Source organism: Citrus sinensis, chromosome 5 (genome assembly GCF_022201045.2).
Source record: "Citrus sinensis cultivar Valencia sweet orange chromosome 5, DVS_A1.0, whole genome shotgun sequence".
NCBI classification, from domain to species: Eukaryota; Viridiplantae; Streptophyta; class Magnoliopsida; order Sapindales; family Rutaceae; genus Citrus; species Citrus sinensis.
In genome coordinates, this window is record NC_068560.1 from 34,154,209 (window position 1) to 34,166,981 (window position 12,773).

Genomic DNA, 12,773 nt, shown 5'->3' on the forward strand with positions numbered 1-12,773 from the left:
TTGACAAGAATACATCTTTTGAATGTCAGTCTCAAAATTTATTAAGCTCAATAATCGAATGTTGACGTGTCTGATTTCTTTTTCTTCTTCTTTCGAGTTCAGTTAATAAATTGGACTTAGACGTGTTATTGCCAAGATACATTTTAAAACGATCTCAGGCTTTTTGTTTATTGTACATGATTTTTTCAAACAAAATTAAGAAAATAAAATGATATTATCTTTCTTTTATCTGTTAAATATTCCCATCTTTAATTATTGCTCGGATACCGTGACTTGTTTCAAATTAGTTGACTTTTTTGGATTTTAATCATTTATTTATTTCATATTAATGTGAACCTACCTTCATATTTTTTTAACATACAACTTGGAAAGAAACCGCGTTATGTATGAACTACTGATTCAATCCAATAAATTTTAATGTGGTCATAGATTGCAACCTTTTTTTTTTCTTTTCGCCTCTTTTGCATACTAATTAATTGTATTTGTTACTTTCTCATTATAATTCTATAGAAAAATATATTAAAAAAAAATTAGGACAGCACCCTTTCGTCTATGCGATAAGATCAAAGCGACGTGACGCAATTCCGCAATTCTAGTAGTTAGTACAAAATGCCAAAAATACTCTTAAGAACAAAATATTTTTTACTTTTTTTTTTTTAATTTTAATTAGGGAGATTGTGTTCAAATTAGTGTGCAAACAATTTAGAGGCTTCATATGAGGCAAGGCTAGAGTCAACTCTGTTACTTGCCCTTTAATTGTTTATTTGAGCAAGTAGATATTTGCGCTTTCGAGATCGATATGATTCTCTAATTAAGCAGTCAATTAGTTCATTCACATGGCGATTAAATTGTTTAAATTATGTTGGTGAGATGTGAAGATCCCATTCTTCGATTAGTTCAATTAGCCAAAGCATGTTTAACTGGATGGGATCAAATATTTTTAATACTTGAAAAGAGGATAGCCACTTTCAATCGACAGTTGTTTATTTTACTGGTTAATAGCGACTCTGCATCCTGCAGCACTTGAAAGTTAGACCTTCTATCGTCTGTACTCTTCTGTTCAATTGTTCCCTCCAGACATCATCAATGCGATGCATATATATATATCATATGGCATTATTATTATTATTATTATGCAGATTCTGATTATGAAGCTTGACAAAATGTTATTCAATCAACTAATTTTCCTTTTTTTTTTTAAATGGATGGAAAGTGTTCGACTTGTAACAAGTGAGAAAAATTAATTAGCACAGAAAAAGACCAACAGGAACAGATGACAAGGCATGTGTAACACCGATGTAATACAGATTCAAAACTTCCGCACCCAATTACTCAAAAAAAAAAAAAAAAAACAATTTTTACAACCTGAGAAGCGCTCAAGACACAGAAAATTACAAGTTAAAATGCAAGTCATCGAACTCGCCGTCTATTTCATTATATGTTGTATAGGACTGGATGTCCTTTGTGAATTTCTTTTTCCCTCAGTTGTACACCTCTATAACAATTTGAACCGACAACAAAAAACAAGAAGAGTTCCTTTAACAAGTTGCTTAGGATATTGTCTGTGTTGTTCAGTTGCCATTTACAGCTCCTGAAGGTTCCTAACATACACGCAGTTTGATTAGCTTTCAGCTAAGGGGAGCTGGTAGTAGTATAATAATTTAAAAGAGTTGTTCGAGATTTCTACCTGAACTTCTTGGAGAAGTACTTCGAGTTCAAGTTTTATCTCAGAGAATGATGGTCGATTGTCAGGAACTGCATCCCAACATCTCTGCATCAAGTCTATAAGTTTTGGGTGTGCATTCTCAGGAAGATCAGGGCGTAGTCCCTGGAAAGGAGAGTGTGTAATGTAACAATTAGACATGAACACGGGGATTTTTTTCACAAGGCAGCCTAAGCATTCTGGAGTACACCAAGATTCCAAGAGAAAAGAACAAGTGTTAGAGCTCAAATTTCTTTTGCTCATGCACCAACTCCCTTCAATTAAATCTCACTCACAAAATAAGAAAGAATAGAATTACTATTTTCTCATGTGAATTTATAAGTGTATTTAATTCAATAATTAAACAGCTGATCCTGCATTTGAAAGTGAGCCAAAGTTTGGAACAAAATCAGTATATTGGTTGACAGAGAGAGGTGCACACCTGTCTAACTCCCAGGGCAGCTTGTAAAGGAGTCATGGAATCATATGGAACCTAACATACCAAATCAATGACTGAGTCTGGGCTGAACTGTACATGAATATATAAAAGCAAGTATAGGGGTAAAAATAGGACATACCTTGGCTGTCACTAGCTCCCATAGTACGATAGCGAAACTGAAGACATCTGCTTTCTGGTCATACGGCTGGTGGTTTATAACCTAGTATCAGATAAAACAATCTCATAAGATATCGATAGGCAAAGTGAATCAAAATACTTAAATATAAGCAACGCAATACAAGAAGATAAGAAGAAAGTAAACGGAAACTGAAAAATAATTACAGACCTCTGGTGCCATCCACCTATATGTTCCGGTCTCGGCTGTCATTACTCCCCCTTTGTTTTGGAACCGGGCAACACCAAAATCTGCCACCTTAACAACCTTGAGAAAACATATATAATTCGTAATCACTAGGATACACTGCAAACCTATTATAGCTTTGAATTGAATGATTAAAAACAATTATCGTTAGCAGTCATTTTAATTTCCTCATGTCAGCTGCTTTAAAATTGAACCCAGACCCAAAAGAAAGGAGAATAACATATACAAAGAAAAAGTGAGCCAATTTCATAAAATATCTGGCTTTTTTCTTATTTAATTTTTCATTTTGGTTCGTGATTGTTGAGTTCTCACCTATAACATTCTGATTGAAGTATTTACGATATAACAACTAGAAATCCTCTTCTTGGTAGGGAATTGGAAATAAATAGAAACAGACAGAGAACCATCACTCTAGGTAACCTCAATTGGTTATCACTTAGAAGGGGGAAAAACTTTTTGAAGGGGACACTGGTTCTGGATCAAGCTAATTTCTGTCACGTCTCTAGACGCCTAAAACAGTCATATAACTGGAGAACAAAAATGAGTACAACTGATGTTCAAGCTTACATTGTGAGTGTCCATTAGCAAATTTGCTGTTTTAAGATCCCTATGAATTATGTTCCTTTGATGCAAATACTCCATTCCTTTGCAAATATCAATTGCAAACCTCAGCAACTGAGGCAACTTCAAGACATTATGATTCTTATGCAAGTAATCATACAGACTTCCTCCAGGCATATACTCTGCAAGGGGAGACGGCAATCAGAGGTGCAGTTTACTGAACAAAAGAATATCAAATAGGAGACGGGCACATATACGAGCAGATATGATTAAAATTAAAAAACTTCTGACAGCTAAAGCCAAAATCCAGTTACACATGGATCGCCTTTACTGTGAAGAAAACAAAAAGTCATGTCTCAGATGCTAAAATATGCTATGTATAAAGGAAGCGCGATTACAAGTGTTAGCAGAGTAACCTAAAATCAATGTAAATTTTGGGTCCGCAGCCTTTTGATTACATAAAGTTTTTAGCTGAGCTAAACTTTTCCGCAAGGTACTTTAGAAACCCTTCGGGTTTTAAGGGACAGGTTATTCATTCTCTCAAAAATTCTTTTCCTATAACAAATAGAACATAATTAAAAGAAAAATTACCAAACCTCGTGATGTAGAACAAAAAAGGGAATCAGTCATTTTGGAGTCTTTTCATATTTACTATTTTAGTTAAGATTCATAATTGCTATATAACAGAAAATTTTGGTTGTGGTTTCTTTTAGTTGTGATTGCACTGCAGGAAGTAAAACTTAGATCCAGTACGAATTTATACCTGTTACTATGCATAAATGCGGGGACTTCGTACTCGCACCTATAAAACGAACAACATTTCTATGTTGAACCTCCCTGCATGTAGAACATGAAAGTGATGCGAGATCTAAACAATCTGAAAAATCATTCTAGCATAACCAAAAGTTCTAGAGATATAATAAGACTAAAAGATAAATTGCTCCCCCCCCCCCCCCCTTCTTTTTTTTTTTAATATAAAAGATTTTGAAAATAACCCAATGCACGATAAATTTCTTCTAGTTTCTGCAAGTTCCAAGCATTTAGATGCTTATTTTCCAAGTTGAATATGAGAAAACAACATAGTGATTTCAAGCAATAATCAAAAGTAGATCTTCTAATCTTTTATTCAAAGAAAAGGCAAGAATACCCAATAACTCAATAAATTGAAGTCTGTAAATAAATTTCTATTGGATTAATCATTCACAAAGTGCTGTAGATTTTCTGGATATAAAATTGGCATACCTTAATTGTATTATATGATGTACGTACTGCAGAAATCATGAATTTTGTAAGGTCATCATATGGTACTCAAGTCCAGATGATGAACACAGGGACACAACATCAAATATGAATAATGATTACACAGAATGATAAACCAAGTTACAAATAACTGAATGGTATTGGATGAAGTGCACTTGTCGTCGTTGATTCATATGTTTAACTAGATTAATCAATTAAACATGTAACATCAAATCAAACAAAGGCATATGGTAAAGTATGTAGTACCAACACATGAATTGATCAAATTAACAAACAATTATAAATTAGTAGCTAGTAGATGTGCCTCCCAGAGGCACCAGAATGACTATGTAGAGGATCAACGGTGACATTATTATATCAAATACAAGTAATAATTCATTTCAAGGGATAGCATGAACTTTAACTACTTCAAACTATTCACCTTAGAATAGCCACTTCTTGAACAAATTCATCTTCCAAAGTATCATTCAAATGCTCAGATCGAAGAACTTTAACAGCAACATCTTGACCAAGGTAAACTCCACGATACCTTGCGATGAGCACCGTAGAAAAAGGTCATCAACGAAGAGAAAATAAATAACAAAGTTGATGAAAGGCAGCAAGGCCATATAAACCCAACTCACAGATCTCCACAAGATCCAGATGCAATTCTTTCTCCTGTCTTTAATAACCTCCTGTCTATTTCCCAATCTTCAGATTTTGTTTGTGACTCTATTGCCTTCTCTACAGCTGAACGAGAATTTGTAGAACCAGACCATGACCCCTATATTTCCGATGCACAATGGTCAAAATAGTTATATTAGTATTCATTAATTACTTCAACAAATTAGAAACCGCAATAGGTTTCAAAGAATCCCCAAAGGAAATAAGAATTTTATTCAAAAGGTAGATTAAACATGTTATATACACACTCTATTTATATAGCATAAACCTTACGGCCTAAGTAATCTTAAATGTATAAAGAGAATCCCACCTAAACAAGAAAATAAAGACTCAAATTTCATAACAAATATGACTAATAAAAAAAGACTCCCTAAAATATTGTCCTACATCAGAAATGTAGGTAGGCCATCTTTATTCTATAGAAAAGAAGGAATAATATAAAACTTCTCCTGAGGGAGCACATCAACAATGATGTCAATAAAAGTTGAGCAACTTTACACAATATTTTTCCCAAAAAGTGTTGCTCTCACTTGGTTCTGATTCCAACTTATAGTGAATGTAAGAAAGCGCACGAAAAACATAGACAGCAGAAGATCAGAATGAAAGACAGGTTACCTCACTTCTAGCAACTGCTTTTTCCATAGCCTCATACAAACCATCTGTATCCTGACCACAACATTGCAAAGTCAGCAACATTTGGACTCAGCACAGATCCCTGTCATAAAAGAAATATAATCACAATGCTCCTTAATATATTATAAGGTCACCATCCTGGAGTAAAGCATAACTCCTCCCAAAAGATTCAACTAGGCAAATCTCATTAAAAGACAAAAACATTATTATTGTATCATATGCTATGACTTGAATAATTCACGATGAACAATCAATCTTGAGCAAATATACAATGTAACTTTGGCACTAAAATAGATAAAAAAGATTGCTAAAAGTGAAGAAAATATATTATCTCAAAACTAGGGTTGGGGGAAGTGCAATATACTCGAAGAGACAGAAACCAATCAACAGGAGAGGTAAATGTTCTTTTGAGGAAAGAAATGACAAGATGATAAATAAGATGAAGGGTTTTTTTTTTTTTGTCTCAGAAGTTATAACTTGTAAAAACGAAAATGCAATTTCTGTTTGGCTTTTATAGTAAAGACGCAATCCTGGAAGTACAAGGCAATAGCTGACTACAAATACCAAATAGACTAATGAAGTACCTCAACAGGCCATCCATCCACCACAAATACATCCAAGGAGTAGCCATCAGTTGTAGAGAATACATGGGCTTCACGGATATTTAGTCCAATATCAGAAAGCAGGGCAGAAAGCTGAAGAAAACAGCTCCTTGTTAGAAGATATTCATGTCTTGATCCCAGTACTTCGATCAGTAGGTCTACCAGACAAATGGTGATGAAAGTAAGCACACATAACACATACCTGGCTAAGAAGTTTTGGCTTGTCAACTGTAGAAAATACGACTTCATGAATTGGAACAAGTTCTTGCCTGCATTACGGTTCCCAATAGTCAATTATTACACATAACGTCTGTGATAGACTCTTAGTTCTTGATGTGTGAATCCCTCATTTTCTCCCTACAACAACAATAAAAAGATGCAATGTGCAGAATTTCAAGGAAGTTTAAAGGTGCTCCAGGAATACACCTCTGTTAAAGCCTAATGGTTGTCTAGACATTTGAAATATGTCCATCGATCAAGAATAAATATTAAGGGAGGATCAAATGCTGCTTGGGTGGGTGAAGATTTCCATATGCGTATTGTAATTCCACTAATGCAAATTCAGATATCCTTTGATTTGACACTGAGGCAATCCATTACCTCAAAAGGGAAGCAACTAATAATTCAACTAATAAAGCTTTACTCTTGCTCACAAAAGACTTTACTAATTACTATTGTAGGGAAACCAGATATAAGAGCATGAGCTATTAGGTGAATTGCCCTAGTTAGTGTGAGAGCTGTACTAACTACTAAATCCAACCAATGTAGGGTTCTCCAGTATTCCTCCTGACAAATTGCCCAGATGACCTTTCACATCAAGCCTGAACCAAGAACTGAAATTGTAACCGAGCCATAAATCATAAGAGAGCTTCAGGGAGACAAAACTCAGTTAGAGAAGAACTGGAAAGTAGAGTACAAAAGACAGAGTGCACCGTTCTCTATCACACAAAAACACACACTCACACTCTACTCCCACCTCTATTCACCTTGCCTTTTGCCCTGTGAAAAGTTGCAAGCACGGATTTAAATAATTCAAGCACACAAGCTCATAAATCTACATCACCTATATTCACTATCACAAAAACTAATTCCTCTTTCTAGCTCTCTCCACTTGATCTTACGCTATTATTGCAGTGAGAGCTGAACAGAAAAGAACCCTTATAAACCTTCGTAAAACTAACCACTGTCATTGTCACCATTGAAAGTGTCTTAGTTTGACCCTTCATATTAATTTGGACTGGTTATAGATGAGAAATTTCTTAATTCAGTAGAAAAATGTTGGTTATCTTTTATATAAATGTAAAGTGCATGTATCCAAGGGGATAACCTGGTCTCTACCAGTGAAAGCAAGAGGTCAAGTGATCGATTCCCCCTCACACCAACTTTCAAGAGGGAATTTCTTTAACTTGATTTTGTGTGTGGGGTGGAAGGGGAGGGGTGGAGAGTGTGAGCTAAAGTTTATAGCTATTATTTAAATTATCACAGGTTAATCTGAGTAAAGGGAAAGCTGAAGAAGGTCTTTAATACCTCCTAGAGGAGTTCTCTGCCGCATATCTTTCCCCAATGTCAATGGAATTCTTTCTATCCAAATTGAGGTCTTCAAGCTTAGAGCAAGGCTCGAAGTCAGTTGCAGAATCCCTGACTCTAGTTATAGAAATCATTGAGTTAAATACACTATCTAAGGAAAAGGAAATAGATTCAGGACAACCATAAATTCACTCATTGACATAAGAAAACTGATAAAAATGTGCATAACTAAGACCTTTACAGCTCTTTAAAAAAAAAAAAAGGAATACTTTACAAGAATACCTCTTTTGAGATGGTACAATTCCTTCGTTGTCTGCATCGAGAGATGGCCTTGCAGTAGAAATACTATTTACAAACAGTTGATCATCATTACCATCTGTTCTGGTGCAAAGGTTCTTACCAGCAACACAGAGAAGGAAAATCACATATTAAGTAAGCATATTCATAAAATATGAGATCCTCAAAGAAGACTGGAGGAAGTGCAAAACTAACATTACCATGACCAAAATCACATATTAAGTAAGCATATTCATAAATTTTTTTGCATACCATCAGCATCAGGGTATGGCAATATAAATGTATTCAGAATGAAAAAAGTGTAGAGATGAACATTTTAGAATTTGCAACAAAAATAGGAAATGACAAATGTTATTTCTCCAGTTTATGTACTTCATTTGCAGTGCTTTTGCATGATCATTTCCCTAAAAGAAAATTAAAAATAAAACCAATTGTTCACCAGTAACACTTGGTCTACATTTTCGTAACAGTAAAAGTTAAAAGAGATAGTGCTCCTTTTAAGTGCATAATGAATATTATGGCGACAAAAATTGGGATAAAGGAAAAGGTTTTACCTCGATGAAACGGATATGGTAAGCAGGCCGCTTCTCTGGATCTTTTGCAACGGCAAGCAGCTTCTGATGTAACAAAACATCTTCCACTCTATCCATGTTAACATCAAGCCCATAACTGATACCAAAATGAAAAAATGTGCATTTAATTATCTAATTAGCCAAAAAGTGATGGAATTTGAGATGAGATATTATAAAAAAAGTGGAAGTAAAATTTAATTTTCCCTATTTGTTTCTTTCTTCAGGAAAGTTATATCTACTTTTATATTTTCACTATCATATACGGAGACTTAAGGTAAAAATTTATTCAGGGATAGCCAAATACCGTAGCATATATTTAAGATTAGAGGATATGTGTAAATCCCCAAATTGGGAAGGGAGATGAATTTCATTTCAGAATAAATTATTGAGTCTTTGACCGTCTCCTACTCCTGAATTCATCTTCCAATTTTAATGATTCCCATACTGCTCAAGATGCTAAGCCTCCAAACACCATGTAAAAACAAAATAAACAAATGAACCAAACATATAAACATATAGATCCAATCTGCAAATATATGTTATTGAGGGTGCTCCTATTTTTCACAAATCGAAAAATATAATACATATAATAAAAACTAAGCCGAAAATACTTCTCCAACAGTACCTAACTACTACATCTCCGAAAATCATTACACATATTTTTTTGAACTCCATATGGCAACGTCAAACGGCACGTCGTTTACCAGAAAAAAGAAAAAGAAAAAAGAAAAGAAATCTACTAGACAAACCAGTGGAGGATTCCATCCGCACAATCTGAATCATTCTTCGTTCACATTCAAAATCGAGACACTAAACTTAGTGACAAACTCAAAAACGTTTCACTCATCACAAAAGATGCATACATCCATATATACATACATATGCATGTACAAGCGAGTACCTAGCAGGGAATCGATTGAAGTGAGCATCTAATTGTTCTCGAAACTCAGGATTACACACAGCCTCTTCATTACCGGCCTCTATCAGCCGATTAAACACGTCGTTTCGCACATCGTAGTTGCTGAAGCTTCCAAAGCTACGCGGCGGCGACGAGCTTTCTCCGACTCCTTCAGCTAAATCCATAGCGTTTCAAATATTTTATATTTCGAGCTTAGTGCTTAGAGAGAACTCACATAGCAGAGAGAATGCGAGAAAGTGAGGGAAAACGTGGGAAGAAGGTTAGAAAAATTTTGATGAGAAAGACAAGGATCTTTGACTGTTGTTAGAATCTAGAAGAACAGAGAAAGGACTTAATTGGAGTTTTGGCGGAGAGCGGAGGGTAATTTAGTCAAGTAAATTTTAAGAAATTTAAAGCTGTAGCAGATGAGCAGCTGTGAGAGAGCGTATGGATGCGTGAGGACTGAGGAATTCCTTCCTTGTGTCTCAAACTTTCTGGAGAGAGAATGTCCGGTTTGTTAGGCCAAGAGAAAACAAGGAGAGCAGGTCTACGTTTTTTAATTATAAATGGATAATAACAATCCGACCACCATTTTTTTATTTATTCTCAACAAAGGATACAACATTTACATTTATATCAAATAGTTCCCTCACTACCCACCCTCACAAATGACCTAAATAACCGTTAGATGAATCTGACTCGATGCTCTACGGTACAGGATCTTTTTGTCATTTCATTGGAAAATTGAGCTAACGTGACAATTTAACAAATTATATTCTTACTTGAAGAATGATAAAAGTTTAGACATACACCTATATGTTATTACCCAAAAATAAAATGGAATAAAATAATTGGCCAAAAGTGAAGTGGATAGGGTTGTGAATTTTCCGATTCCAGGAAAGACCAGAGTTACAGAAATGCCCTTACGAATTTTCTGACCTGTGTTTGTATTTTAAAATGTTGAAAAGAAATTCACGAGAGTGCCATGTCGTACGGGATTCATTATTCAAGTGCAAGCCATGGCTCACGCTATCAGCGTTAATGGATTAGGGAAACGGTGGGGTGACAGCGCCGTCGAAGCAAGAGGTAACAGACAATAAATATAGGATGGGTGTTGTCCGGGGAATTAGGCACGTGCCAGGAATTCTTCTGATGGAGGCGTGTAAGTTGGAGGTGCCGGTGATGGTTACCTGTCAATTTTATTAGATGACATCTGTCAGGTTGCATGCGCTTGAGCCAAGCTTCAGTACGCGGCCGTGTACTGTACAGCACATTTACCCCAAAACGACTCACCCCTTGGTAAAAGAAAAGAACTACTCATCCATGCATCTTGCTCTTAAAGCACAATTAATTAGGGGGAATGGATCCGGCTACGGTACCACAGTGGTACCGTGCCACTTTTTTTGTTTTTTATGGCTTTATTATTATAAATTTTTATATAACTCCCTTCACTCATTTTTATTTAAGCTTTACTTTATAAATATTAAGTTAATTTCTACTACATCCATATAAATATTTTAGTTAGCACCTTGTGTTATTTATTATTTATAAATTTTTATTCTATATTACACCTATATCACAATACCCCACTCTTTATAATTTTGAGATTAAATAATTAACAAGGAAAAGAATTGGATCGACTCAAACTCGTAAACCCAACCCGGATTCCGTTTTCATTTCCGACCACTCCACTAGCCAAGGTTGGTACTGATCGAAAGATCGTGCGACGACGGTCATCTCCATGTCATCCTTGTAGCAAAAAGAATCGGGTCAAACCGAACCCGCAAACCCGACACGCATGCCGTTTCTGTTTCCAGCCACTCCACCGGCCAAGGTTGGTATCGATCGGAAGCTCGTGCGATGCCGGTCATCTCTATGCCATTCTTGTCACTGGAAAGTGTTCGAAAAGCTGCCGATCGAAGCCGTGAAAAGCCGCTTCAATTCGCCACGATTTTTTCGGTTTCTGGTGACGCCACCACCTGGGTTTTGTTCCCCTCAATTTCCTCTGTCTTTTACGACCAACCACAACCACCGGAGGAGCTGATTTGCCGTTGATTGGCCGTTGAAGGATTCATGGGTTTGGGAGAAATTAACTTCATATTTGTGAAACAAAGTTTAAATAAAAATGAATGAAAGGGGTTATATGAAAATTTACAATAACACAGCCATAAAAAACAAAAGAAGTGGCATGATACCATTGTGGTACCGTAGCCGGATCCTAATTAGGGTCGACCATAAACTAGGATCGGATAGAATTTCATATTGGGAAAAAAAATCATCTAAATTCAATCCAAACCTCAAATTTGATTTGATTTGATTCGAAATAAATTGGATCGAATAAATATTTAGAATGAATTCGAGTACAATTGGTTTGAATGAGGTCAAATTTAGATAATGTTTTAAATTTAGTTAGTATTTTAGATTCAGATTGAGTATAGATTGAGGACATTTTTAGTAATTTTCACATAAAATTCACGGAACTATAATTAATTTTATATGTACGGTAACTCGTGGACGTGAGGAGAGGCAGAGACTCACAACAAGTCCAAGACCGCTTCCCTCAATGTCTTGGAGCCTTGCGTTGCTTCGCTTGAAGCCTCACTGTCCGCCGTAGAGGACACCCTCAATAGTTAGAGAGAACAGGTTGAAGATCTCCAAGGAGAATACGCTGACTTTACGTTTAGCATCCAAAGCTTTCATGAAATTCGATTAAAACGGAGCTTGCAAATGTTTTTAGCAAGTTTTTTTTTTTAACAATAAAAAAACACTTGCCATAAAATTTATATATGCATACAATGAATTTTAAGATGGCTTCATGCACGTTTCTACTCTATAATGGTTATTTTTAATGCACACGTTTTGGTTCTACAATATTTTTGGACTGAAAAATTGTCGCCCTCAAATTTCAAAGGGACCTCAGAGTTGGCTTAATTTGACAAATTGTTTTTAGCATAGCAAGGAAGTTTAGCCGACGTGCTTAACAATTCACCAATGTTTTAGTCGTTTGGTCACATCAATGACCAAGAACTACAAACTAATTTCGTAGTTGCTCGGTTACATTAAGAAAAGTCTCTGTTAGCAATCTGAATATATATATATATATATATATAGAGAGAGAGAGAGAGAGAGAGATTTTTCAATTCCAGATTTTAAAGTGTAAGAAAATTTAAAAGATCGTATAGTTTTAAAATTTCTCTAGAAATTTTTTCGTATTTTAAAATATGGAAAACTACAATA

General features: G+C 35.3%; 1 protein-coding gene across 4 annotated transcripts; it reads right to left on the reverse strand.

The window, feature by feature from the left end:
* Positions 1–1,221: 1,221 nt before the first annotated feature.
* LOC102628716 (serine/threonine-protein kinase STY46-like) lies at positions 1,222–10,057 on the reverse strand. Of its 4 annotated transcripts, none has more exons than XM_006472899.4 (16): positions 9,540–10,057; positions 8,621–8,735; positions 8,052–8,164; positions 7,770–7,886; positions 6,445–6,511; positions 6,225–6,335; positions 5,623–5,673; positions 4,968–5,107; positions 4,766–4,873; positions 3,848–3,921; positions 3,091–3,266; positions 2,488–2,583; positions 2,281–2,361; positions 2,145–2,195; positions 1,688–1,828; positions 1,222–1,591 (listed from the first exon to the last, which is right to left on the reverse strand). In XM_006472899.4, the coding sequence occupies exons 1-16, from the start codon at positions 9,719–9,721 to the stop codon at positions 1,583–1,585; spliced, it is 1,632 nt and encodes a 543-aa protein (XP_006472962.2). In that variant the 5' UTR covers positions 9,722–10,057; the 3' UTR covers positions 1,222–1,582. The 4 variants fall into 4 exon arrangements, with proteins under 4 accessions (XP_006472962.2, XP_006472961.2, XP_024952057.2 ...); XM_006472898.4 differs by having other exon boundaries at positions 1,222–1,601; positions 9,540–10,055; XM_025096289.2 differs by lacking the exon at positions 9,540–10,057 and adding an exon at positions 8,943–9,103 and having other exon boundaries at positions 1,222–1,601.
* Positions 10,058–12,773: the final 2,716 nt, after the last annotated feature.

Excerpts from the sequence above, each read along its gene's own strand:
- LOC102628716 (XM_006472898.4), bottom strand. The coding sequence starts at position 9,721 with ATGGATTTAGCTGAAGGAGTCGGAGAAAGCTCGTCGCCGCCGCGTAGC. Across the intron at positions 4,874-4,967 it reads TCTGGATCTTGTGGAGATCT|GTATCGTGGAGTTTACCTTG; the intron begins GTGAGTTGGGTT and ends GCTCATCGCAAG. Across the intron at positions 1,829-2,144 it reads CTGCCCTGGGAGTTAGACAG|GGACTACGCCCTGATCTTCC; the intron begins GTGTGCACCTCT and ends TCTCCTTTCCAG.